Raw genomic sequence first — 27,775 nt, forward strand, 5'->3', positions numbered from 1 at the left:
GCTGGACAAAAACATATTCTTACTGTTATTTAAATTTTGATACTGAGACTTCTACTGCTCAGAATATTATACCTTTTGCTGTTCTGCTCCTTTTAGACCAGGGGTGTCAAACATACGGCCCGCGGGCCGGATCCGGCCCGCCGAACAATTTAATCCGGCCCTGTGGCTAAATGCATTATCATTATTAATGCATATTTATATATATATATTTTTTTTTTTTTCCAGTGTCCTGTCTGGCAATGTGGCAATAAGATGCCACAAAGAGCTCATCAGATTTGACTTTCACAAGTGGACAAGATAAAAGGAAGAGAATGATAAAACAATTATTGAAAAAAACATGTACTTTGTTTAATTGAAAATATGCAGTTCCTATATTGTCCACGAGGGGCGCTGTGTTTTAATTAGCAGATTAAGCTTCAGGTGTGGAAAAATTCAAATCATTTCTTAACTTTTATCTGTTTGATGTATTTTGTCATGTAGGACAGTGTTTTTATGTTCCAAAAAATGTGAATAAATGTTTTTCAACATTGTATAATCACTGTGATCAGTTCTTATGCATAATGCACAAGTAAATGTTTAACTGAGTAAAAGTATTGTTGAAATTGCACATACTTTTCTTAAAAACACTGAGGTTATTCATAATATATTGTGTAAAAGTGAAATTAACTTAATAAAAAAATCAACAACAAGTCCACATTTATTAGTTCTATTTAGTCTTGCAATGAGTTAACTCGTGTGGCCCTCTTGAGATCAGATTAAGCTGTATGCGGCCCCTAAACCGAAATGAGTTTGACACCCCTGTTTTAGACTAATATTAGGAGCAAGTTAAAAGTTGCTGATAAATTATCTCCCTCTGCAAACTGGCAGGTTTTTAGCTTTAGAAACATGCTGGTCATAGTTAGCAGGCTATTTTAAGTCAGCATGACCTCAATAAGACATATGGCGCTAGGGCGGCGTGATATAACATATATATTCAATGTATCATGTTTTATTCCACATGCAATTACCATATTGTAAATATTTGGATATAAATTCCCATAGCAACCCTTGGCCATCTGCATCTCATTTGCTGTGCGCTCAGTTTGTCTTAGCACCTTCGCTCACACCCTTACCTGGCCATGGTGAATATTCTGCAGCACGCAGATTGTTTACCCGCAGAGGAAGCGTGACAACACTGTTAGAAAGACTTCTCCAGTTTTCAGTTTCAGATGTTGGCTTAATCAACTGAATATATGTCAGGAGATAAAGAAACGGGACTTATAGCATGAAGTCAGCCTGAACATCAGCGTTTATTTTAAACCTAAAAACAAGACGTGGCTGCTCCTCCAGTCACTGGACGTCACTCTGTTTGGTTGCTCAGCCCCAATGTGCGCTTTCATACTGAGAAAATGGTTTGTTTAGTTGTCTTTTGTGTAACTTGTAGATCATGAGGCATTGTCACTGTTTTGCATTTGTGTGGTCTGATTTTTTGTCAAGGGATTTGTATTTATGTCATATCATTAATTATGGCACTGAACCTGTCTTCAAGGCAAGGGTTTCTGATCTTTTTTGTGGATAAAGAGGCAAATGTTCAGGCTCAGGTATCGACCTGCCTTTAACCCACAAGTCTTACTTTCCTGCTCTGCTGCTCTTCACCAGTTCGAGCCGGTGACTTTTATCTGCTTAAATAAGATTTTTTAGGTTCTCCTATGGGGATAGGGATTGCAGGAAAGCCATGTACAATGCAGATGACTCTTCCTGTGGCTCTACGGTTCCCCAGGAGTGAATGCTGCTTGTCGGGACTTTGATGCAATCAACTGGTTTCCTTATATAGGAAATTTTTGACCAATCTGTATAATCTGACCCAATCTGTATAATATGATTGAACTTGACTTTGTAAAGTGCCTTGAGATGACATGTTTCATGATTTGGCGCTATATAAATAAAATTGAATTGAATTGAATTGAATTGAATTGAATTGAATTGAATTGAATCCTATGGATGCACTCCCTCCTAGGTTATTTAAAGAGGCAATTTCTACTTTGGGGCTGCTCTGTTCTTGCTGTCATTAACAGTAGTCTGTCCTTGGGTGTTACTCCAAATGACTGAACACATGCCATACTGCAGCCTTTGATTAAAAACCCAAGCCTGGATCCAGCTGTACGGTACTCGAATTTTAGACCAATCCCCAAGCTGTCTTTACTTACAAAGATACTGGATAAAATTGCCCATATACAATTGATGGATTTTTTTTAATGGTACATAACATTCCTTACGTCTCTCAGTTGGGTTTTAATTCACATCACAGCACCTAATCTGCACTGCCAGGGTTTTTAGTGCTATTCTTTTAGCTGCAGACTCTAGAAATTGTGTGATCCTAGTTTTGTTGAACCTAACAGCAGCCTTTCATACTGTGAACCACAACATTTTAGAATTTTATTTAGAGCATCTCAAGCGTTGCCCTCGACGGGTTCAGGTCCTACCTGACAGAAAGGACATTCTGTGTCAGCCTAGGCAATTTTAAACCTTCCTCTCTCCCCTGTGGGGTCCCACAGAGCCCATTTCTGGGGCCTCTGCTTTTTTCAATGCATCTGCTTCCCTTTCGCTTCATTTTTAGGGAAGCGCAAATGCGCCTTTCATTTTTATGCTGATGACTGCCAGATTTATATTCCCCTTAAAAGACAGGACTCCCACTCCATGCAGCCAATGCTTATAGAGCCTTGAAGAAGATTGGATTAGCTTGTTACTTGGTGTGTAATCTGTCTGTCACGCTCGAATTTCCCTGTTGTGGGATTATAAAAGAATTTCGTATGTTTTATAAAATCTGGTGTCTTTTTGTATTTACGTTTTACAGCTGGTATATGTTTGGTCATCACTGTGGTTAGTTGTGCTGTTTTTTAAGAGTAACTAAAACCCAAATCAGCTTTTTTTGCAAGTAAACTGTAGAAATAGGGTCATTAAGTTGCTATCTTTATGTTACCGTGCAAAGTTTGACATTTTCATGTAAACTTGTTTAATTCTGCAATAGCTGGCCTAAAACCGTCTTTGTGCTAACCTCTGCAACCTCTGTTGAATGTTGCTATTGGTTAAAACAGTACATATATACGTCACAGCCCTGCGATGGGGAATAATGGTGCATTCGATTTACATCAGAACTTGGAACTAAGAAGTTGGAATACCAAATACTTTCAAAGGTAATAACGTTCCCGTTTCCTGCTTCTAGACGTTTGTATTCTCCATTGTTCATATATGGCCGCTACGGCCACTTTTACAACTATATCAATAAAAAAAAAAAAACAGTTCTTTGTGACATTCCAATTTCGAAGTACAAACAACGCACCAAAAAAAACATCTCACTCAGAAGCACGTCACCGTAGGGGGTCAGGAGTTGGAATTGGGAGCATAGCGAACAATAGCGTTTTACATGTGAGCATTTTATTACGCAATAGTCAGCATAGCATTTTAATTTAAGTACTTAGGTTATTTAGTCAAATCAAATTCAATGTCACGTAAGCACCCCCGCATAATCCCCCTTCCGTTCATCCCCTGCCCACTTTGGTGGCTATTTAAAATTTTTCTTGGGGCGGGGTTATGATTTTACATCAGGTTTAGTTACATTTTAAAGTAACTAACAAGGAGTTGGCTTGCCGTGTTTTTGGCAGTTCACCATTTTAATGTACTTTTTACAAAATGCACAGCTATGTACTGAAACTGAACTGCTTACAAATCACTAATACTATTTGATTATGTCGGAAAAATAGCAGTAACATTTCTTACTTTTGCAAAATTCTCTTCAGCCTCAAAAAGGACTGAGTACATAAAATCAGGATGAACGCTTGCCGTATTGTTTTTTCAACAAAACCAAAGGAAGAATATTTTTAAAGTATGATGCAATGATGAAAACTTGATCCTCCTCAAGATAAAAAAAACCTGTAAATTAATGTTTTAAAGCATCTTTATATCAAAAATCAGCTGATTTGATCTGTTGAGGAAGGCATTTCTCTATCAATTATTTACAAAGCTGCAATTCCTAATTGTTTTCCAAGATATTTTCTAGTATCACCTGAAGAAGGGGTCAATCAAAAAGTGGTATGAAAAACAAAAAAAGAAAGCATACTTAGATAAATAAATGTTTCATACTAATAAAAATGGTAAAATCTGCCGGTATTCAGCAACTAATAGAAGAGTCTATAGAGGAGAAGTGTTCCTGGAGCCACTTTTCAGCCGTTCCCCACGTGTTTATATTGAGATATGCACATGACTGTGAAAATTTACATGCTTTCAGACTTCACCTGCTCTTCATGTTTGGTAAATAACACTCACACTGTGCATGAACTGTAACAAAAAAGGGAATGAATTACCTAATACAGAGCACACATGTCTGCTTCTGTCCCAAGACACCGTTCATAAGGACAGAAACAGTAAATATAAATCTGGCACAGCGAGGACCAGAGAGTAAGCTTACATCACACCGATCTTAAAGTCTCTGGATTGGCTACTTATCCGCTGTAAATAATTTTTAAGGTATATACTTGCTGGTATTTAAAACTTTAAATAGTCTTAGCCCACCCTGTTTATCAGATTTGGTTTTCTCCTACATCATTTTCTTATGACAGCCCTCAGATTTGGAGCAGCTTCCATGAAAGCCTGAGGGCAGCTCAGAGTTTGGATGTTTTTAAAACAAAAGATAAAGACGCATCTATTCAAGCTGGCTTCTAACTGAGCTTCTTGTTATCTGGTATAATTTATTTTAATTTTAGCAGCTTTTGTTATTAATAATATAGCACAATTTAAGTGATTGTTAACATTGGTAATGACTGTCCCATGTTTTTGATCATATTTGTATTTATTTACATTGTTGTCATTAGGTTTTGCACCTTATATTGTTTTGTTCACTATTTATGGTTTTAGGTTACCATAAATGTAGTGTTTTTAGAAATTATATTTAATATATTTATTTATTAATCATCTTTTACTCTTTCTTCTTCATCATCTCTTATCAGCTTTAAACAATTACTATGTGTTTATTATGTGTCAGTTTACATAGTTTGATCATTTAAATGTGTGTCTGGAGGTTTTATGTCCCTTTTCAACCTCTGTCAAACACTATGTGCTACACTTGGTTGGTTAAAAAGGTGCATTGTAAAGAAAAGTTTAATTTACTGATTTAATTAAACTGATATTTAATGGGTTAAATCCTTAAAGTGACTGAATGTTTGGTAGTTTTGAGTAAGTCTGAGATTTTTTTAAAGAGATTTATGAAAAAAGGCAGAAATAATAGTGACGCATGACGATTAAATGGTAGATTTTGACATTTATGAGGAGATCAGAGGGGGGACCAGCACATTTATACCCCCCGCCCCCTTGGTGCTTCACATAAAAGGATTCCAATTTTGAATACAAAAAAAATTTAAAAAATAAAGTACATTTTGACAAGAATGGTCTGCAATATTCACGAGTTAGAATCATAAATAACGATCCTTATATTCTGCACCAGACTAGATTTTGGAGCAAAACTAGGGTAGGGGGACGTAAGACAAACTGCAGAGTGTCTGTTACTTCCCGCACACAGACGGCCAGCCCGAGCCCATTTTAGAGAGCTGGAGACACGGGCGCTCGGTCAGATGGAGGAGCTGTCTCATTGCAAGCGACTGGCCGCTGCAACACGGGGTATCAGGTCCTCCGCCATCCAGCAGCAGCCAAGCAGAAATCAATGTCACTGGAGGATAACCAGAACATCTACCAATCAATTTCCTGTAAGCTGGAATTCGGTAGGAGGGCAGTGGGAGGCGTAGCTGAACGGGGTGGAGGGAAAACTAGAGGGACACGTGGACGCACATCACATTTTGGGTCGACAAGTCGGATGAGAGGATTCGAGACTTATATGTCTGGTTGTGTAGTTAGTGACAGATCGGCTGCTTTTCACTAAGAGATGATAAAGAGCTCCCGCGCACCTCTGACCTTTTTGCACCGAGGAAACACAATAACAACTCAGATGGGGGAAAATTTGTTAGATTTATACTTCTTTGGATGTATTTTCTTATCAACCTTTTAAAACGTCAGCTTGAATAAATTTAATCGTTGTTATTATTATTATTACATTTCCCTACATTGCGAGGCTTTGCAACCTGAAAAAAAGTTGTAGAATAAAAAATAAAAAAAAACTGTTCGACGCGACATCTCATGATGACAAATCTACAGGAAAACCGCACAAAGAGACGATGGCTTACCCTTCAGAACAAAATTTATTTGGTCCACCCACTCGCGGGCGTCTTGAGGGCTGCTGGCTGTGAACTGCACAGAGAATGGAAATAATACGGCCTCTAAATAACAATTAAACGCTGCAATAATCATCAGGATACGTTCCGATCTCTAAATATTAGTGCAACATTTGAATAAAATTATTTTAAAGGCAAAATTGTTTTATATTAATGTGCTTAAACATTTAAAAAGATATAAAAATGTTTACTATTAATTTTTACTAAATTTAATTAAAACAGGAAAAAAAAAATCACTGTTTCAAATGTGCTCATTTTCTCATTAAACACTCTTAGTTAAATAATAATAATAATTGTAATAATTGTAAGGCACAAAATACATAGTATTAATGTATTTTTAAATAATGATAAATAAATAATATATATTCAAATGTCCCCTGAATAAAAATCAATACAGCTAAATTTACAGAGGGGATCAAAACTGTAAGGATTTTACAATTGTTGCATTTTTGTTAAGTTACCTGTCATGCAAATATCTTCAAATTACAGTTGCATTTATTATACTAATATTATGTTACACTACTATTGATATTTCTAAACAAACAGCCGACGATAAAACCTCTTCTGCAGAAGAAAAGGAAACAACAAGACGACGTCAATAACGGGGCATAAACCTCGTCTGCCACCTCGTTCTCGTGGTGGTAGATAACGTGAAAATGTCTGACATTCTTCCTAGCTTCCTCCAGCTGTTTTTCGTATAATGAATCTGCAGATGCGAGTATAATTATCTCAAAGCGCTGCAATCACATTAACTGCCATTAGCGCTGAAAATGAGACGGCTTCGCAGTGAACGACAGGAACCGACCTGGAAGGCCCGTCGTCCGGGAGCGGTGAACTCAAAACAGGATTTTTTTTTGGAGTCTTTCCTCAGGTTGCTCGCCAGCTGCACGGTGTAGTCGCCGATATAAAATGAACCTTTCTGCTGTTTATCTGTAGGGAGGAGGACAAACGGCAGGCTGCTATCTGATTCACGTTGTGCAGCTGTAAGGTTCCTGCATTTACGTTGTTGTTAATACCAACAAACCTTTTTCACTCCCAAAGTAGTAAAATACAGAGTTGTTGAGGACACACCACCTCTTCTGCCACTCTGGTCCGAAGAAGCTGTGATCTGAAGACGGGTGCGAAGGAAGAAAGGGTTCATAACGAGCGGGAGTAATTGGAAGTGAACTTGCACAGCATGGCTGAGGTGACAGAACGTGTTGTGTATTATACCCTTTCGTTTCTTCTCCAGGTAGCCTTGCTTTAGGATGTTGCTCAGGTCCTGGGCTCCAACTGGGGGGATATCTCCTAAATCTGGCAGAACAAGCAAAACCAAAATAATCACTCAAATAAAATCCAGAGGAACAAAAATCTGCAAGTCCCTATACATTTTGGTCAAATCAGGAGTTTTAAAATGATTGCAAAGTGCAAAAAATTGCAACCCTCAGTCGACTAATTTGTTAATCAATAAACTGTTTCTGAGCGGACGCCAAATAAGCTGCACTTAAACCTCCTTTGCTGCTTAGGAAACACATGTACACTCATCAGCATATATATTCCCCCACCGTGGGGATCAAATACATCCCCCGCAAGGCTTCAGGAAACTTGGATCAATACATTTACAGTGAGCACTGAGCGCTGCAGTCCATTCATCTGCTCACATAACAATTTAATGAGAGCAACCTTCCTGTGGGGATCCAGCAACTCCTCGCTCTGCAAACATGATAGGACAGCAGCAAAGCTCAAGAAGCCATAAGTTAATTAGTGCAACGAATCGGTAATGAATAAGGGACTGCAAGTTTTTTTCTTTTTTTTTTCTTAGGATGTTTAAAGTTTACATTAGCATTTCTCAGTCTAAAATAACCTTAAATGTCACAATTTTCTTTCAACATTATTTTGTGTACTATTTGTCTCTATTGCTAACACATTTTTATCCTTATTAAAAAGTCTTCCAGCAATTATAGCCAAGTTATTGTCTATATTCATTTGTTTAATTTTATTAATACATTATTTCACCTTAAACTGTGAACGTGCAGATACCATAGGGTCAGGGTAAATAAATCAAATTCCAAAAATCCAATGAAAAAATAACCTGAATTTATGGGCTAAATTTAAGAATATTTGCGTTTTGTCATTTAAAAAAAGTAGCACGCATTTAGAGTCCAAGGACAGACTGATGTGTCTGTCTTACCAGGACAGCCTTCACTGATGCAACGCAGAGTTGTACTAGAAATTTACCATCATGGTTTACGACACTTAAAAGGTCAAAGCTACAACTTTTTCATCAAAATTATTTATTTTTCAAAAACAAAACAGAACATGTAGAGTGGTGCAGAATAATAACATTAATTTTACTGAAAATTAAATATATACTATAGTAATAATTTTTTATATATACATTTTACGAGACCAAATTATATGAATATTTAGTTCTAGCTCCGATGCTAACGTCGACCAATAGGAATATCGTAGGTTGAAGTCATGTGAGACGGAGCTCAGTAGCTGCCAGATCGAAGTAGAAATGGTTTCTTCTCAGAGTTACATTTCTTAGATTCAAGTGGACCAAAAAAGAAGCAAAATGAGGAAGAACATCTGTCAAGAACTTTGGTGCCGTCTTAAGGAAAGTAAAAAAAGCTCAGAAGCCACACTACTTTTCTTCTGGACAGGTACGGTAAATGTTTGTTAATGCTAACCATTAGCAAAGATTTAACGTACCATTACTCCAGCATTTGGCAGACCTGGCAACCGGCTGGCAAACAGTACAACTGGCGGTCGGAACGAGAGTAGGCGAGCGCGTGTGCTCCACCTACTGGCCAGGAGGAGTTAAACTTATAGTTATCTCCTTTAAGATAACACATTTTATTTTCTGAAGGAATATGGCTTCAGAATAAAAATCTTCTGTAAACGCGGGTCTTGGTTGCACTGAGGGAGACGTTCGCAGAAGCGGCAGCATAATGCTAGCTGCCGTTTTCTCCGTTTTATCACGTTACACTGTTACAAGCTGAATTATCAGTGAGTTGAGAATACAGTTGTAACATGTTTTCTCAATTGCTTTTCTTAAACAAAGTCATTTTTAACGTTTAGTGTTATTGCAGAGTGGGCTCAAGTCTATTCCACGTGACAACCCAACATACAGACAGAAACTCTCTGTCAATGTAAACATCACTGTGTGGTGACACCTAAATTATCGAATCCTATGATTGTCAGCATTTTGAAATTATTCTTTTTTCCATATAATCATGGTATCATGTTATTCTGAATTAGGAATGTGCCGTATGAGATCTCCTTGGTATGATGAGGAAAACTACTATGGTTTCAATGGGTGATATTCTTTAAAGAAAACATTTAAAACAAAACGCATAACATGATCACCTCCAACAGGTGAGGGAGGGGGAACCCTGCTCTACTTTGCTTACTTATAGCCATAGAAAAGTGGTCACTTTAGCACATTTTCTGGCATCACTTTGAGAGGACTTTAAAGTAATTTTAAGATAAGTTTATTTATATAGCACTTTTCAATATAGTGCTGTACATGGACAGAAAAACATTTCAGACATTCATAGGAAAAACAAAGGAATAAACTAAATAAATCCATAACTAGAAGTCTTTCGTACATAAACATACATGCAGAAATACTTAATTGTTTTAATTATTAATAACAAATAAGCTAAGTATATTCTTGGGGATTTCTGCTCTAAAGTAATATTAGCCAACCTTTCCAAAGCTACAAATAGAATAACTTTTTTTTTCATTGTTTCACTGGAACGAGCTTTATCACAAATAATTCAAAGCATTTTCTATTCATACGTTCCTCAAAGCTACAACGTAAAGTCTCTTATCTGACCTTTCTAAACCTTTTAAAGTAATTTTAGTGGTAACTGTTGGAAAAACCCTTTGTCGTCTAGATACCAGTAATGGGCCGATGCCTTATCTCAATGTTTGGTCCCATTTCTGGCCTTGGAGAGGAACTTGACTCCTGGGCAGCATAAAAGCCATCTTCCCTGAGTTTCTGTGTGCCATCAAAGCGGAGCTTCCCGTGAATTTATTAGTCAACACGGGGGGAAAAACCACACGGGAACAGCAAGAGGTGCCTTTTTAAGCCTTGAAACAGGGGAACACTTTAAACACCATTTACATAAGTCAGCGTGACACCTCTATTCAGACCAGGGATGACAAGGGGACTGCCTGAGTCTCCTCTCCCCGCTCAGGAGAGGTCTGTTTAACTGCTGTGAGAAACCAAACATGTCATCACACAACTGGCAGATCTGGTTTAAACAAAGGGCAATCCCCCCCCCCCCCCCCCCCCACACACACACACACACACACACACACACACACACACACACACACACAACCCCTGACTTCAGACTCACAGGAACTCCCCGGTGTTCCTGAGTCTCATTCATAAAATCAAACAGAAAAGCAAAATAGTGCAGGTTTTTCCCTTTATCTGCATCCGATTCCTCACTGTTTTTTTTTTTTTTAATCTACATCACATTTAAACAGGACAGTGGACTGGGATCCAACGCGGCACCGCTGCTGAGGTTTGAGGTCCTGACGGATGAGCAGGTCATTCCAGAACAGCGCTCACAGCACTAACACTCCTACACATCATCCGCCCGCCTCCGTGGATGGACTGACCGCTGACACTATAAATACAGAGGTGCTAAGGACTGTTTTGTCACAGAGAACTTGATTCTGTACATCATAACAAACAGCCATCATTACGCTCCTCCACCTCATTTATCCGCCGGCGGTCTGTCTTTTTTCTTTCCTTCCCCCCTTCGGCCTTACTTCCCTGTTGCGACTCTCCTCTAATCCCCTCATCCGTCTGCCTCCCTCGCTCTTCATTTATCTCCGAGGTCGAGCTCAGGTAATAGATGAGGAGCTAAAAAAAATCAACACAGAATCACTCTGATCTGCCAGAGTCAATAAACATTACACATTCATGCCTGCTTAGCGCTTTATCGCCAGGTGACCCGACCTCGCCGGGTCCTCCCTTTGTGTGAAACTTGAGGCGAACGCGTGCAAACGTGCGCATTAGTTCTCGGTTCCTCCACACGGTAGCAGCACGGGATAAAAACATCCCGCTGGTTAGTGCCTGATCCCACCCGGAACAAAAGCCCAACCTGATTGGTGCCGAGTTAAACATAAGAATCACCAGCCAACACCTCTCGGGGAGCAACACAACCTTAAATGGGCATTTAGAGGCGCTGTTATCCGAAAAACGTGCAATTTAGGGCATTAAACGCCCCCAAAAACTATCATGGTGTTTGAGTTTTGAGTTTGAGCACAGCCACAGAGAGACACATTAATGCATCTAATTAAGGCCTCATCAGAACCGCAGACAGACGGCCCTCTTTCATAAAAATCATAAATTGAGTTATCAATTATTCAGAGCAATGCTACGGCTTCATTTTCAGCCCTTTTGCGTTTTAATTAGCACCATCCACAGCTTTGGTATTGACATTAATTTGATGGCAATTTATTGATATTTCAGCATAACCTATTTAGCTGAGTGCAATTACCAACAGAGAGGCAGATAGATGCGACGTCGGGAGTGGCGTGCCGCGTTTCGTAAATCAAGGTGAGGAGTTGCTACAAGTCCATGCTAACTGAATTTAACGGCACTCATCAACAAGAACACATCTGAGTCACCCGGTTTACAAATGGGAGGAAAATAATCAATAGAAATTGACCAGAAATATGTGTTTAATTGATCCTGACGAAGGGCGTTTCCCCAGGAGCCAGCTGACCTGCGTGATGACAAGCGATCCCTTCTGGCGGCGTCCTGAACTGGCGTTAAACTCAGAGGGGACGCGCGGCGATGCATCCGAGCTGCCAGCAGTTTTGCCACCGCCGCAATCTCTCATTTGGTTATTCACACTCCCTCAGCATGGCGTTATGAGCTCAGCAGTTGATCCCGCAAGAAAAAGCTGATTTATGTTCGCATGACCAGAGGGAGTTAATGTATTCTCTCATTAAAATCCACTTTAGTTAGGCTGAAAGTCAATCAAAGGCTGGAAGGAGAGTGAATCAAAGTGAAGGGAAATGGTCGAGTGGGAAGACTCGCGCGTTACATTAGATCCAACGGTGGTCATAACGCAACAAAAGATGGTGTGAAAGCGCCGAAGACGTTGATGGTTGCGGCAGAAATGAGTTTGCCGTGTGTTTTTGGGGCAGAGGGATGGGAGAGAAGGCGCTGACAGGGTTCGGCCACAGCAGGGAGACATGTCTGAATCACTATGATGCTTTCCATTTAAACACAAACATATCAAAACAATAAGTCGTCTGGGTTCCACGAGGAGTCCACATGCGGCGCGTGTAATGGGCGAAAAAGTAAACAGAGATACCGGCTGTTGACCAGAATCGGAGGATTTTTGGCTTGATTGATCTTAATTGACGACAGACCAGTTGGCAAATGTAAAATCTGATCTTCCTCACATCAGCGAACGCACAAAGTCGTGCTGTTTTATCTGTTTGAGCTTCACGCCTGTGTCTGTGATGGAGCAGCCTGGATCTGTGAATGTTGTAGGCCTTTGGAAATCTCACAGTTCAGGTGAGGACCTACGTTGTTACAGAAACAAGAGTCGGCTGTTTTTCTAATGCTAGCTGGGCTAACCTCCAACATGAGGCGCTAAAGCCCGGTGAAAATGTGATGCCAAAAAACTCATCCGATTCTAAATTACATAAGTAACAGAGAGGCACCAATCAATCGGCAACAGATAAGAATCAGCCAATTGCCCCCTGGATCCGCTATGATCAGTGATAGTTCTGGTCGAAGGTCAGAGTTTTCCAAAAACCAGAGATCAGCAATCAGCCACAGAATTCGGATCGGTCCATCGCATAACCTGATGGATTCCCTACACTGGAAACGAGAACAATAAATGCAGCCTATCCATGAGATTTCCTTTAACAGTATGATACATGAAAATTTTTTTCTCTTCAGTTCATTCTGTATATATATACACGAGCTCTGGGGTTGCTAAAATTATAAATGTTTATTTTTATTTGTTTCATTAATTAATCTTCTTGGGAGAGAAAAAAAATCACACTATTCTGTCCATATTTTTGCCTGATTGACATTTTGCTTTGCTTGTTTAATGAAATGCCATTAGATTACAATCTGAATTGAGACAATGAACGAGAACATCATTGTGATGATTTTTATTACATCATTTCTCAATTCAAATTTCAATTATGGAGGAAAAGAAAACAAAAAAGCTAAACTAAACAGAAGAACAAACAAATAACGCTTCAATTGGCTCGTGAATTCTGTATAAAGTAAAAGTCCAGGAGGTTTTGGGAAATGACGACATAATTGACTATGTTGTTTTATAAGATTTTTACAAAAAAAAAAACATTGGAAAGCCATCTGACAATCATTTGGCAGAAAATAATCCAGTCTGTGCTATTAGCCAGGATCGATGTCCTTTTTGAGGAATGCTAACGTCGGCATAACCAGGGCCGTACTTGTTGGGTTAATAAACAGAAATGGTTGAGGAGATTACCATCCAAGCAAACTGAATGCTGAAACCAAACGCTTCGGGAGATTTTAGGACCATTTTCTTGTTGACAGCCAGTGATGCTGTGAAGCCATAAATAAATTCCTATATAGAAAGGCTTTGATGATAACCTCAGTTTTCTGATTTCTACCATGTTGTAAATTATGTTTATTAATTTAAGCACCTTTCAGAGATTAAAAACAAACAAGTACTACACATTATAACAAGACCAATGCCGCAGAAGAAAAATGTTAAACATGTTAAACACAAAGTTAAAAATGATTGAAAACGAATTACATGCTTTTCTGAATTGTACTTCTTTCCTCTCGTTTTGAATAATGCATATTAAGCAAAGGGTTGTGCGGTTCTATGTTAATAATTTGATCAAAAAGAAGGCCCCGAATCACAAAATATATGTGAATATACAGACAAAATTAATATTAATATTTAAATTTTGCCAAAAGCACATTATCAAAGAAAACTGGGCTTAACTGAGACGTCTACAAGATCAAATGTTATAATTTCTTCCGTAGCTCGGGGCAAACTTTTGCAGTAGTTTTTATTGATCCTATTTATGATTGATCACAATTTATGACTTTTTTCTAATATCCGATCTCAATAGAAGAAACCAAATGTTTGTCTTCTTCTTTTCCATGACTGATGTCCGACTATAAAAGGAAGACAACTTCTTAACTGTGTTTCTTTCCAGTCTTGATGCAAGCGTGCAGAAACACTTTTAGTTAACTGTATGAATACTAAATATCAGGAAGATAATACTTAATCCCAAAACACAGGAAAAATGTGTATACCGGCAAGACATAATATTTACTGGCTAGAGTTAGTCGTGATTAGATCAAAAAGTTACATTTTTTTTCTTTTCTGAGGAGGAATGTTACACAAACCTTTTTAATCAAATATTCATGAGCTACAATAAAAAGTAAATGTTTAATTCCAATTTACAGACAATAAACCATACTGGCAGTACACCACTGCATTTAGCAGTTGTAAAATATTAATCAAAACTAGGCTTAGTAGTGGTGTAACAGACTGTCAGACCTAAAAAAAAAAAAAAACGTTTTTTTGATTTCTTTATTTTGTGATTGGACATAAAAAAAAGTTACAAAAGGGCAAAAGAACAATAGTTTTAAGCCAACATTGGCAACTTCAGTGTGATTATTTGATCAAACTTTGATTCAGAAAACCAGAGTTTTAATTTTTTTATATATATATATTTTTGCATTATTCGTGACAATCATGGACTACATGTTTACTCTTACAATTAACTATATACATGCTTTATTTATTAGAAAGACAGGGATTTTTTTTTTTTAGAATTTTACTGAAAAAAAACCCCACAATGCACATGCAGTATTTATTAGCATTTGGCATCAATTACAGGCAAAATATCTGCCAGAATTAGGTCTTCAACACAGTCCAGATGTGACTCCCTCAAAATTAAAGCTGACAATAAGATCAAAAAGCTATTTTTGCTTTTTCATAAATTATTTTTTTCTTTAATTAATCCTGTATTTACGATCGTTTCTGTTTGTATTAATTAATTTGTTAATTCTTTAGCTTAAACAAATCATAAACGGGCAAACAAACTATTCTTCCAACGTTCAGAAAGATTCAAAGTGTTTTTTGGTGTAAATCCTTCAAGTTAATATACCGATACTTGCTTCTTTGCAGTCTTGATATCATCATCCTAAGAGCCTTCTTGTTGAATGAATGAATTTAGTGTCCAAATAATGTCGTTATATAAAATTAAAACATTTGTTGTAGAATTACTAAAAACTAGAGCCTATCACCATATGAAGGTTTGGCATCAGTTAGCTCTGCTTTAATGCTCAGATGTGACCCCTAGAAGCACAATCAGAAAGTTATCATATGTTCTCTCCCTGCTTTGCGCGGTCCTTGAGTGGGGGGGGGGGGGGGGTCTTTCACGTCGCCTTTCGTTGCGAGAGGTATTGCATTGAATGCAGCATCAGGGGGCAGGACCTGACCCCCGCGTGAACTCAGCTGATGAGGTGAAACAGAAGGCACGGAGAGGCTCCCCGGCCCTGAGGGGGGCTGCGGGCAGGAATGCTGCTGATTCTACAGGCGAGCTGAACGAGACCGCAATCCTCTTCGATACTGTCCTTGATTAGGAAAAAGGATTCACTCGGTGCACCTTCACCCACCCGGCGCTCAATCTGTGTGCAGGCCGGGCTAAATTGATACATTTTTCCTCATTACAGTGGGAGGCCTCTGCTGTGCGTCCCTCCAGCAAGGCGGCCGTCAGAAAGGAGGAGAGAGACTGAGAGGCACTGAGGTTAAGGGCACAATGTCTCCTCAGCCCTCCTTCCCTCCCCCTGATTTGATTAGGACTTCAGTCATCGATACATAAACCATGTTTAGGACCTCCTAATGCATGTGTTTGAACCAAAGAAAAACATGCAGCGCATTATATCAGGCTGCATGATGACTGTGTCGCCGTCTAATAATGTTTAATGGCACCAGGAATTTGTGCAGAAAGGATTTTGTGTTATGTATTATTTTTATTATTTTTTTTTTATTTTAAAAATCAAGAAGTCAGTCCAACTGAACAACAAATCAGCCTTGCTGTGGCAGAGCGAGGCGTTTATCAGGACAAAAATCATCATGTAAAGATTTTAAAACACTTCCTAAGTCATATTGGTTGTTCCTTTTTTCATCGTTTGACTTGCTCTATTACGGTTCATATAGTTCACATACATTTTTTTTTTCATTTTTCTTACCTACAGGAGTCGGTTTGGATCCGCTCTGCTTCCAGACGTCACAGACCGGCCACTCTAAAGACACTAAGGGCCTAAATTTACAATGTGACACCGGCTTCCCCCCGGGCAGCTATAAGCGGCGTCTACAGCGACCCTGAATTTCCCTTTTCTAGATTTACTACCACTATTCAAATGCTTAACTGCAGATACAATGATCCCCTAATCGCTGGGGATGGTTTTCAGCTGCTTCGCCGACAGAAACAAAAAGAAAACACAGAAGTAAGAATACAAATAACTGCGCTGGAGGAGTCTGAGCCCACAGAGGAGCTGGCATATCTGGCGGGGGGAGAAAAAAAAAAAAAGGTGATGTAGTGCAGCCGATGATATAGCCTGGAGGGGAAAAGATAAAAGAAAAAAACACTCCCCTCTGAAATACAATCATTGCACTTTTAAGGATCTGCTTATATTTAATAATCAAATAATTTAAATAAAATCTAAACGAAGAGCTGCAGCGTGCTGCGTGACCCATAACTCAGCCGATTACCGCTTTTTTACGCACGCCGCTTTAATTTTACTGGGACATAAATTATGTCGTCATCATTATCTGACCTGTTTGTTAAGTTAACAACACAGGCAACAGGTGTCAATAAATTCAGTTCTGTAGAGGAAATTCAGAGCAGAACTTCATTGGAAAAGAAAAGCATTCTGTTTTTAATTTCTTATCCGTTTCTTTAATATTTATTAAATATTCAATATTCTTTATTTATTATTATGATTCTTATTACTAGTAGTATCAATGATAATAATATTATTAAATTAATTGGTGAAATTAATTGACACTTCAGTAAAAGACAAAACATTTAATATTACTTATATATATTTAAAAGGAGAATTCCTTTGTGATTCCTAACAAGAGTCATACCTAAATTATTTTCCAATATTTAATTTTTCATTTCTTTCTTTGTTTTGCCCAAAAAATATATATTCTATATAATGTATATTAAATGAGGCTTTGCAATAACATTTCTGATTAATATCTAAAAACAAAAAGCAAATATTAACTATATATTCCTTATCATTGTAAAGTGACAAAAAGGTTTTAGGGATTCCCATTTTAAATCTTTTTGTTTTATTTTATATTTGATAAAATTATGATTATTGCTAATGATAATCCACATATCAGATATAAGAGATGTTTGTTACATTAAGTCAGATCTCGGAAAACATTTAAAAACAATAACATTAATGGGATAATCTCTCTAAAATAAATGCCTTCAACGATATCGATCAGGTTTGCAAATCTTTTTTTTTTTTTTTTTAAATTGACCATTTATCTGAGCGCGGCCAGGATTAAATGAAGCTAAATTGTCAGATCTACATGAAAAGAAACAATTTCATCATGCTTGTCTGAGGCGGATATTTCATAAAAAGAAGTAAATTTAATTTTGATTAGTGCAGCAGGGAATATTCATACTGAAATTAATTATCTAAATGCATTTTTCTCATCAAACTGCAGTTGCTTACAATAAAAATTGTTCCCAGTCGAAGGGCTTTTGATTTCTTTCCCATACGGCTGCTTGCAAGCAGAGGCCACTACAAATCAATGGTAAAAATGACCATTGCAGATAAGCAATCTCCTAACAGCGTACCAGCCCAGCGCTGCTCTGTCCCACTTGGCGCACGCAGGATCCCGCCGCAAAAGAGGGACGCATCCCCAACATCTGAGTAACAGCAGAGTATGTTAATGAGCTTAAACAGCAACAATTAAACGCAGGGATCCCGGAGGTGTCGGACGTTGTCGCCTGCCTGCGTGCAAGGCCAACACATCTCTCCCATCTCCATTTATTTCCCTAAGAAATCAGCAGGGCCACCTGGGCTTGGCATTGAAACTTCATTCATCTCCTGAAATGGATTCCAGCGGAGGGCAAAATCAAATTCTCATTTGCGAGGAAGGAAGAGAAAGAGAGGGAGTGAACGCAGGAGGTACCTGGGAACGCTCACCTCTGGGTGAACCCGCCGCATCTGATAGTTTTGCTATTTGTCTGTGACATTGACAGCTCTGGGGGAGATTAGGAGCCACCCTGCCCCTGCTTTCCCCCCCCCCCCACTTTGCATTCTGTCTATATGCGCCTCCTTGCAGATGGACGGCCGCGCGTTTACCTTCGGCCGTTTTTTCCCTGGGTTTTCATCGCCGAGCTCGGGCAGAACCGACTGAGAGATGTAATTATGTGCGGCGGCAACAATAAAACAAAGAAAATGAGAGGGGAGCTGCATCAGAGGGCAAACGAGCCAGCAGGCACAAAAAAAAAAAAAAAAAAAAAACATCCCCGGTGTGGGTTTTAGAGAGGGGGGGGGGGAGGGTTCAGGTCGGAGATGAGAGTGATGGATGCCCTTCGGTTAAATACGTCCAAATCCCCCCTTCAAGCCGCTCTCTCTCGCAGGCCCGAGTGAGCGAGTGTGTGAGGGAGAGTGTACAAGATTAATAGTGTAAACAGCGAGGGGAGAGAGGGAAAGAAAGGCAGCGAGGAGAGAAGGAGAAAGAAAAGACTATCAGCATCTGCAGCAGCACAGTAGCCCTCGGGGAGTTGTGTGAACTTTTGAACCCTGATGGCAGAGCGGTTCGCAGCGATGTACGGATCCCAGCGCCTGCCTCGTAACGCGTGAGCGTCCTTCTAAAACAGCAGATAGCGACTGGAGCAGGAGAGGGAAGGAGAGAGAGAGAGAGAGAGAGAGAGAGAGAGAGAGAGGAGGGGTGAACGTCATTAACATATTCCTCGCTTGCTTGCAAACGAGGAGCCGCTATCCAAATGTCACAAAATCCATACACCAATGAACACGGCGAGAGATGGATCTGCAGGCAGATATTCTGACGATCAAATACAGTAAATGACTGTCAGGGCAGAAAGAAACTTTGGGATTTATGCGAGCTTCCTGCCACGGCACAGGCCCGATCCTTCACACGTCTCTGAACAGACTGCAGACAGGTCACAGGTTGGCCAAACAGGGGGTCAAAAAGTCAGAGGTTCAGTAAGTGGGCAGACAGCACAATGGGGGGGGATAGAGAGAAACAGAGCTAAATCATCTGTAAGGAGGCCAGACCACGAATCAGAGAGCAAGAGGGGGGAAATAAACTGGAACTGCTGCATAACAGCAAAATCTCAACTTTCTCTTTCTCTGCAAAATCTAACTTCAGACACAAACAAAGAGCCAGTTGGCACATTAAACACCGCAGATTAACCCACTAATGGAGCTTCGGTCTGTCAGATGGCCTCGTCGCTTTCCTACATCACCAGCCAAGAGAGCGGGGCGTGCACTCTCACAAGCGCTTCACTTTTAAATGGCTTTTCCGAGCTTCAGCCAAAATGACAGAGTTTAGATTTAATATTCTATTTACAAGCACTGTGTAATGATGTTGTTGCCGTGCGTTGGCCCCCTCATATTCAAATGAGAAATGGGCAACAGCGAGACATAAGTTTAAATTGGTTGTCCAACCGCGTACTGGTGCCGGTAATTGGTTTGGGAAATTGGGCCGGCAGAGACAGCATTCCCACTCCGGGCTCAACAAACGTCCCTTTGGAGCTGAAAGTATGACTTAATTAAACAATGTGTCGACGGAGAGCAAAAGAAGTGTTAAATATTGTTTGACTCAAAGCAAATAATGTAAAGATGCACTGATCAGGGTTGATACCGGTTTCCGGTTTTCTTTGGGGTCCGATCTGTCGATTCCGATTTTAACCTATTCTGATTTATTTTTTTTTTCATGTAAATGCTTCAGGTTGTTTGATAAATGTAGTAGATTTGAATCCGAAAGAAAACATGCTGCATTTGTAGACCAAAAATGGAGCAATTTATGGATTTCTACACAGTGAATCCAGCTGTTGACCAACCGAGCAGCACCAATCGGGGAAAACTGGCCGGCTGATTGGTGCATCTCTAAAATAATATGATGTGTGCGGAGCATGGTGCTTTTCATTCTTGTTCTGACTCCACAACTTGAAGAAAAAAATGTTTTCCTTATTTACTGGGATCCACACCAATTCCAAAGTTGCAGCTTTTTTTTTTTTTTTAACACTTAAATCAATATATCTACAAAAACGACAAGTACCAAAAAAAAGTTACTTCCAACACAGAATTTCAGAAAAAATACCCGAGATTAGCCAAAACGCTTTCACAGACGGGAAAGTTTTCAATGTAAGGAAAGATGGCTGAATCCCATTTCTCTGGGTTTTCCTTCCCCTTCTCACTAATTCAGGAAGCAGTTAGCAAACTCCACTGAGAAATACAAAACTACTTTTAAAAGAAGTTTTAAAAGTTGATCAGTTCTCGCTGATCACTATTTAGCAAACATGATTTTTTTTATCCTCGTTAAGGAACAAAAAAATAATGCCGAATGTAACCTAGCAACCTTTATCTTCATTGATGTATTTCAAATGTAGTTTGTATTAATCAGTAACGTAAAACCTGAAATTTATACTTTATATTTGTTCCAAACCACAGACTTAAAGTATGTTAGTGGACTTGTATGGTTGAAGTTTACTGATGATAAAAGTATGGGTGCAAATATAGTAAAGGATGTCAAAATTTCACTTTTTTGGCAAATAGGTTTTTAACAAGCCATATAATTCATACGCCAAAAATACATCAAACTAGACAGTACAGACTTTTTTGTGTTATTGACAAGGGAAATATATAAAACAGGGACATACTACGCCGTTTCCTATATTTCTTTCTCTTCTGAAAATTAGGTAAAAAATGTCAATACTATGAATCAAATTTGACATTGAAGTTGTAATGCCAAAAATGTTTCCACTGAAAATGTTACTTTTGCTGCTTCTGTGATTAATAAGAGTTTTGAAGCACATTATGACTTATATGAAACGTGAAAAACAACTTACACCTGCTTTATTGACATTTATAACTTACTTTAAAGCTTGTGCAACTTGTTTACCTTTGTCAACTTAAACTGGAGTGTTTTGACAGGAGAGAGAGAGAGAGAGAGAGAGAGAGAGAGAGAGAGAGAGAGAGAGAGAGAGAGAGAGAGAGAGAGAGAGAGAGAGAGAGAGAGACAGAGAGACAGAGAGACAGAGAGACAGAGAGACAGAGAGACAGAGAGAGAGATAGAGATATCTCACGCCAACGCCTTCCTACATTACATTTATGTTTTCCCATGAGGAGGAAGAATCGCCTGGATACAAACGACCAGTTTCCGGAGCAGAAATATTGACCAGCGAAGGCCCAATGTCTGTGGATAAAGTATTTCCACAGGGTTTCACTCCAACATAGTGTTAGTAGTTTGTCAGAGTGTAATACCACTCAAAACGCTCGGCCAAAACAGAAAATTAAGAAACAAACAGTACAAGTGCATTCATTCTGATATTTGATTTATCACAACCCTTCAGACTAAACGTTACAGTGGTTGTTCTGCTGCTAAAAGACGTTGGCTGGGTAAATATTAACATTTATGGGTGTCCTCCTTCCATACGGACCCGCAGCTCATCAGAGACCCGTTTCCTCACGGTTTTCTCCAGACCACAACTAAACACGGCAGGGTTTAGTTTCTGGGCTCCTCGGCTCGGGAAGAAACTCCCTGAAAAGTGAAAAAACTTTTGGTTTGTTTGAACCAGGACTGTAAGCCTTGTTGTTTACCGCAGCTTTCCTATTATATCATCAGTTTTCACCACATGTCTCAGCTACTCATTTCTTCTATTTGTTGCTTTTCTTGGAGGGTTTTTTTCCTCGCATTTCTTGCTTTCGGCTTTCCATACCTCTGTTTCTTTATTTTCCAGTAAAGGACTTTGAATTACTTTGTGTACGAATGGTGCTATATGAATAAATTGGTTTCTACTGCGGCCCTGAAACAGCCATAGCTGTGAACTCCAGAGAAACAAAGGGGACAGGGGCTCAGAATGAGGGTTAGTGGGTAAAACGGGATTCAACCTCTAATGTACACAAGTCCAGCAGGGAGAGAGTGCCATTAACAGTGGATCCCAATTCATGAGGTTATCATTCAATCCGGAAGGTTCAACAATTAAATGCAAATCCCAGTTGGTAATTTTCGACGCCTGCAGTCCCACCTGAGTAAATACCAGAAACCCACCGATCACGTCGAGGTAAGCGAGACGCATCGAAAGTGTCATCGTTTCTGCACGCCTCCTGGAACAAAAGCTCCTCCTCGCGGCGCTCTGTCATCGCTGCTGCTTCCCAGCAAACATCGCCGAGCGCCCAGCAGAGCTCCCCAATCACAGAAAAGCAAACAGGCCATTTGGACTTTGTAAACTTGACCTGCAAACAGCGTGAAGGGCTAAAAGCCCCACATCTCCAGCTGTCTCTCGGGGGTCTGTTTGTGTCTGTGTGAAGGGGCGTGCGCACGTGTTAAAGGGGGGGGGGGGGGCAGGAGAGTCGTGCTTGTATGTTTATGCATAATGTGCTGGAATGACACGGTTATGTGATGGAATAAAAATTCCTCGGAACGGCGCGGCGGACCCCCGGATGGGTGCTGCTACGACGGGAGGAGGATGGAGGAGGGTTGGCAGACGGGGTTGGGGTGTGAGGCTGCTGGCGCGGTCGGGTCACGGGTGCGGTCGGCGGGTGAAACTCAGTTCACATTACCATGCAGACACCCGGGCTAACAAAGGAGGCTCCATCTGTTCCTGTCAGCCATTACAAATCTGGTGTCACCCAGTCCACTGAAGACAACAGGCCACTGCATCTAATCAAACGGGCGCAGGCTCCTCCTGTGTGTAAAAGCAGCCCATCGACTTCACACTCACTCACTCACTGGTTAGGGCGAACGAACGCAGTGCGGCGAAGGCAGGCACTCGATCACCGCGGCTCATACATCCTCCCGGTCACAAAGTCTCCATTGTGTACAGTAGACTCGCATAAAAAAATCAAATGATTAAGCGCAGAAAGAGGCGAATCAATCACCAAATCAGTTCTCAAGTAAGTCCTCGTGGGTTTTTCTCAAAAATAAATAAAAAATTGGTTCGAATCCCAAATTGTCACCATGCATAACTGTCGGTCCGATAAAAAAAATTATCTCATTAAGAACCCGTGTGGTTTTTTTTGCCCCCGTCCTGCTCAGAAACAGACCGCCCTGCAGAAACGCCTGAGCCGTTTCTTTCAGTGAACACAGGATGAACTGTGAACTCGGCGTGCCCTTTCAGTAAGGACGCAGAGCCGTCCCCACGCCAACATGGCCGCCGTCTCCGAGCACTAGCAGACGCGCCGCGGCGAGATTCATAATTTCCCAGAAAGAATGTTATAATTTTTGATCCATTAGCACAAAAAAAGGGGGGAGTAACTTGTTCCAATTTGAAAGAACATAAACAAATAAGCATATTCTGGTGCCAGATGATTGGCCACTCTTCACATTTAGCTGAGATAATAGCATAACACTGAACTTTAAGTATCTCACACCACATCAACAGACGGCGCAATTTGTAGTTATCAGTATAGCCTTAAGGGAAACTTTTAAGCCTTGTGTGGGTCGATTTGATTTCTTTCCCAGAGGAAATCTCTCCTTATTTACTCTGAAAATTTTTAAAAAGAAAAATGGTCATTACTGTCTTGTCTAATTGCGGCCTATCTTCGCAACCATCTGTTGTGATTTATTTATTTTCCAGAGAGACAAACAGTAGTTCCTCTTCCGAGGACAGAGAAGTTCATTAAGCCGTTTCCAAATAAGGCGTCGAGCCTGACTCGATCCAGCTGGCGATAACCACCGGCGTCCAAAAACGACTAGAATTAGTCCGCTTTTGCGCGGAGAAATTCCTCGTGCGTCCAGCTTTAGGAGAGGCAGACAGCAGAGGAGGGCACCTGAGGCCCCAGAGCCACCTGCGGCGCGCCAACGTCAAGGGATATTAGAGTCCGAAATACTAAAAGTCTAAACGAGAGGGAGGCGGGACGGGGGGGAAAGGAAGATAGAGAGAAAGATTGATAAAAGGGAGAGGAGGGATGAAACACGCATGACCCCTCAGGTACAGTGTTGTATTTCAAACCCGGTTGGGAAAGAATAGAAGGGCTGTGGATCAATAAATCACTGCATTAGCCTGCAGCTACAAAGCCTCCACCCTGTGTGGGCTGCCTCCCACTATCCACACACACACACACACACACACACACACACACACACACACACACACACACACACACACACACACACACAAGGAGCACAAAGGAGAAATGCAGAAGCTGAGGTTTTGCCACAGGAGGGAGCTCTAGGTCACCATTCAGGTCTTTGTGACCCACCAGCAACATCTCTCCTATACCTGAAGTGCCCAGGGGGGGGTGAGAGGCAGAGGAAGGAGGGAGGAGGAGCCAATGATGTCATCGGGCATAGAGGTAGGAGAGGAATTTCACAGGGGGTGGTCTGCCTCCCCCCCCCCACTCCCTCCTCATTCTTTCTTAATTTTTCAAATTTAGAGGATGTGCTGCAATATACCACAAAATGATCCACCTGCTCTTCCTGTGGAGAGGAGCCGCTTTGACAACGAGGATAATGAACTAAAGCTGCGGCTTTCTCACAGGAGAAGTGGAGCAGCTCGTCCCCACTTCCCATTCCCTTTGTCACCGCAGAAATGTAGCCGTCCTGGCGAAATTGTGTTTAGAATAATAATAATGATATAGGTCGCATCTCAAGGAATTAGAAGATAATACAAAATAGGGTTAGATATTTTAGCAGCGGAGAATACAGTTTTGTGATAAAGTAACTTGCTGTTGTGTTGTTGTTTTTTCTGTCACTTTGATGTAGAACCTGGGTAAAATCTAAACCTCTTTTTCAAATGATTTCATTTATGGAGGGAAAACATGCTATCCGTTCCAAACCAACACGGCCGGATGTGAGAAAGGTGATCTTCCCCTAACCCAAATAACTTGTTTTGTTTCCCTTAGCAACAACTAAAATAAAGTGTTTCAAAAACTGGCAGTGGGTCTTTTAGATCGCCGTGGAGGGAAGCTGTTTAAATTCAGCCCCACTGAAGGGTTTTTACGCACAATTAAGGTACTGTTACAGCATCTAAAGCAGATTCAAGTCCAGACGTGGACCAGGCCACTCCAAAACCTTCCTGTTCTTATTTCGGGCCGTTCAGAGGTGGACTTGTTGGTGTGCTTTGGATCACTGACCTGCTGCATGACTCAAACTCACTAAAGCTTATGGTCGCAAACTGAAGGCCGGACTCGCTCCTTCAGGATTCTTGTTGTTACAGATCGCTCCAGTAATTACAGCAAGTTGTCCGGGTTCTGAAGTCGATCACAACCCCGCCACCATTTTCGGCCGTCAGGGCTGGATTTCCGCCAGATGTGAAGGTGACCAACACCTTTCAGGAAGATCCACTTCTGCCTCATCGGTGCACAGAACAGCTTTTCTTTTTATATATTTTTGCTCAGCAGTGGTTTTAGCCTTGAAACTCTCCCATGAGGCCATTTTGGTCCAATCTCATATCATTGAAACATAAACTCTGACCCTGACTGGTCCCAACAGAGGTCTGCATTGCTTTAGTTTTTGTCCTGGGTTCTTTTGTGACCCTCTGATTTGCTCTTGGAGCAGTTTTGGTTCTCCTGTTTCTTTTGTTTTTGGCTATAACTGGAAGTAGAGGGTACAGACTAGCATGGACGACACGTCTGAGAAACAGGGAGAGAGGTTTTCAGGAATGTGCTAATACTGTGAAAGTTGTAATGCTTCTGTCATGTCAAGTAGTATTGCTGATGTAGCTGTCCGGAGACGTAGAGGAAGAAATGAGTTTCTATGCGCGTTATGGGAATATCTGGGAGGACGCTGACAGCAGGAACAGCTGATCAGTCATGTGAGGTAAATGCAAAGGTATTTCCAGCTCCCGTTTTGCGCATTAACTCTTTTTCAGAAAAGCCAAAAAAAAGCACTTAAAGCGAGCGTAAAATGTAAAATACTTTTTACGAAACTGAGGGAGTTACTTCAAATTTCAATACTTCAAAATGCGCATAAAAAAAAAAAAACTTGAGGTAAACGAAGCTCCACTGACTTTGTTTATCGTCATTTCTTGAATTCCTGTAGATCGTGGAATGATGCGTTGCTTTTATAGATCTTTTAGCCCACTTCATGTTGTTAGACAGGTTCTGTTTAAGTTGTTTCTCGGTTCCAAAGGTCTGGCACTCGTCACTAGTTAACCCTAGATACGTGATTAATCACAGTCAATTCATAACTTCATAATGGACGGCAATTACAAGTTTGTAATTACAAGTGGCCATGTTGGTTTGGATAGCCTTTTTTTTTTTTTACATTACTAAATTAAATCATCATGTGAGATTAAAATTAGCATGCCGAAAAAAATAAAAGAGGAAATTCATAAGGAGGCAAATACTGTTTAACCACACAATGCTATGTTGATTCATATTTTCAGTATGGCTCAAATAGCTGATTAAACTGAAGTTTATATTACTACATGGGCCAGATACTAAAGGATCAGCCTAATCTATTACAGAATATGATTTTAAGTTTTTGAATTAAATTGCTGAATTAAATGAACTTTATAATTATGACTATTTATGGTAGCTGCACCTCTGCCACACAAGCTTACTGGGGCTCAACATAAGGAAAACCCCACAGTCTCACACACACACACAAAGCGAGTCAGAACCAGAACTGTTGTCCGACTCACACTCAGGGACTCCCTCGTCCTGGTAGTCTGACACCGAGGCGTCGTCTGAAGGAGCAGAACGACCCAGACTGGAACTGTGGTTGTCATCAGAACCCTCTTCTTCCCTGTATTCAGCTAAGCAAGTGTGTGAAAACAGAACAATAAATCAAAGGTTGAAGTAGAGAAGACATTTTAAGCCCGAGGGATTAACATTCGACTCACGTCTTGTTGGGAACTCCTGAGGATTCCTGCAAGATGCAAACAAAGCAGTACACAAATCAAATTCTCTTGGTGTAAACTCAGATGCTTTTTTGTATACTTGCAATGCTAAGCTCTTGCACTGCTTCATATGTGCAGTAATTATTGTTTCCTGCACTGCGCACCACAAAGCCACAGGTTCCCCGTAACACAACTGAAGTCTTCTTCCCTGCAGTGCAGGCAGCACAAGCTTCCGGAGTCAGCCAGCAGACCTCAAGCATCAGTTTCACTTTTAAGGTTCATGCATGCACATTAAAACACAATAAGATTTAAATATCAGATTTGGGAGAGAGGAAAAAAAAAAAGGATTGCTGCATTGGGTTCTTTAACAAAAGTAAATAAGAACGGGGGAGGGTTGATGTTGGTGCCATTAGGTTAAACGAGTTATTTCTAATTCAAACTGTATTCAGGCCAATTGCTGCCAGAGT

The 27,775-nt window shown here is 40.3% G+C and overlaps 1 protein-coding gene across 4 annotated transcripts in view; it reads right to left on the bottom strand.

The window, feature by feature from the left end:
* Window positions 1–27,775, bottom strand: part of skap1 (src kinase associated phosphoprotein 1) — a 53,178-nt gene that overhangs the window by 18,148 nt on the left and 7,255 nt on the right. For all 4 annotated transcript variants that reach the window (XM_021323792.2, XM_036142176.1, XM_021323793.2 and 1 more), the window contains 6 exons: window positions 27,312–27,337; window positions 27,111–27,224; window positions 7,470–7,550; window positions 7,282–7,365; window positions 7,063–7,187; window positions 6,210–6,273 (listed from right to left, as the gene is read on the bottom strand). In XM_021323792.2, coding sequence (XP_021179467.2) covers window positions 6,210–6,273; window positions 7,063–7,187; window positions 7,282–7,365; window positions 7,470–7,550; window positions 27,111–27,224; window positions 27,312–27,337 — 494 coding nt within the window. The remainder of the gene's footprint in view (window positions 1–6,209; window positions 6,274–7,062; window positions 7,188–7,281; window positions 7,366–7,469; window positions 7,551–27,110; window positions 27,225–27,311; window positions 27,338–27,775) is intronic.

The sequence above is a fragment of the Fundulus heteroclitus genome, chromosome 10 (genome assembly GCF_011125445.2).
Source record: "Fundulus heteroclitus isolate FHET01 chromosome 10, MU-UCD_Fhet_4.1, whole genome shotgun sequence".
NCBI lineage: Eukaryota > Metazoa > Chordata > Actinopteri > Cyprinodontiformes > Fundulidae > Fundulus > Fundulus heteroclitus.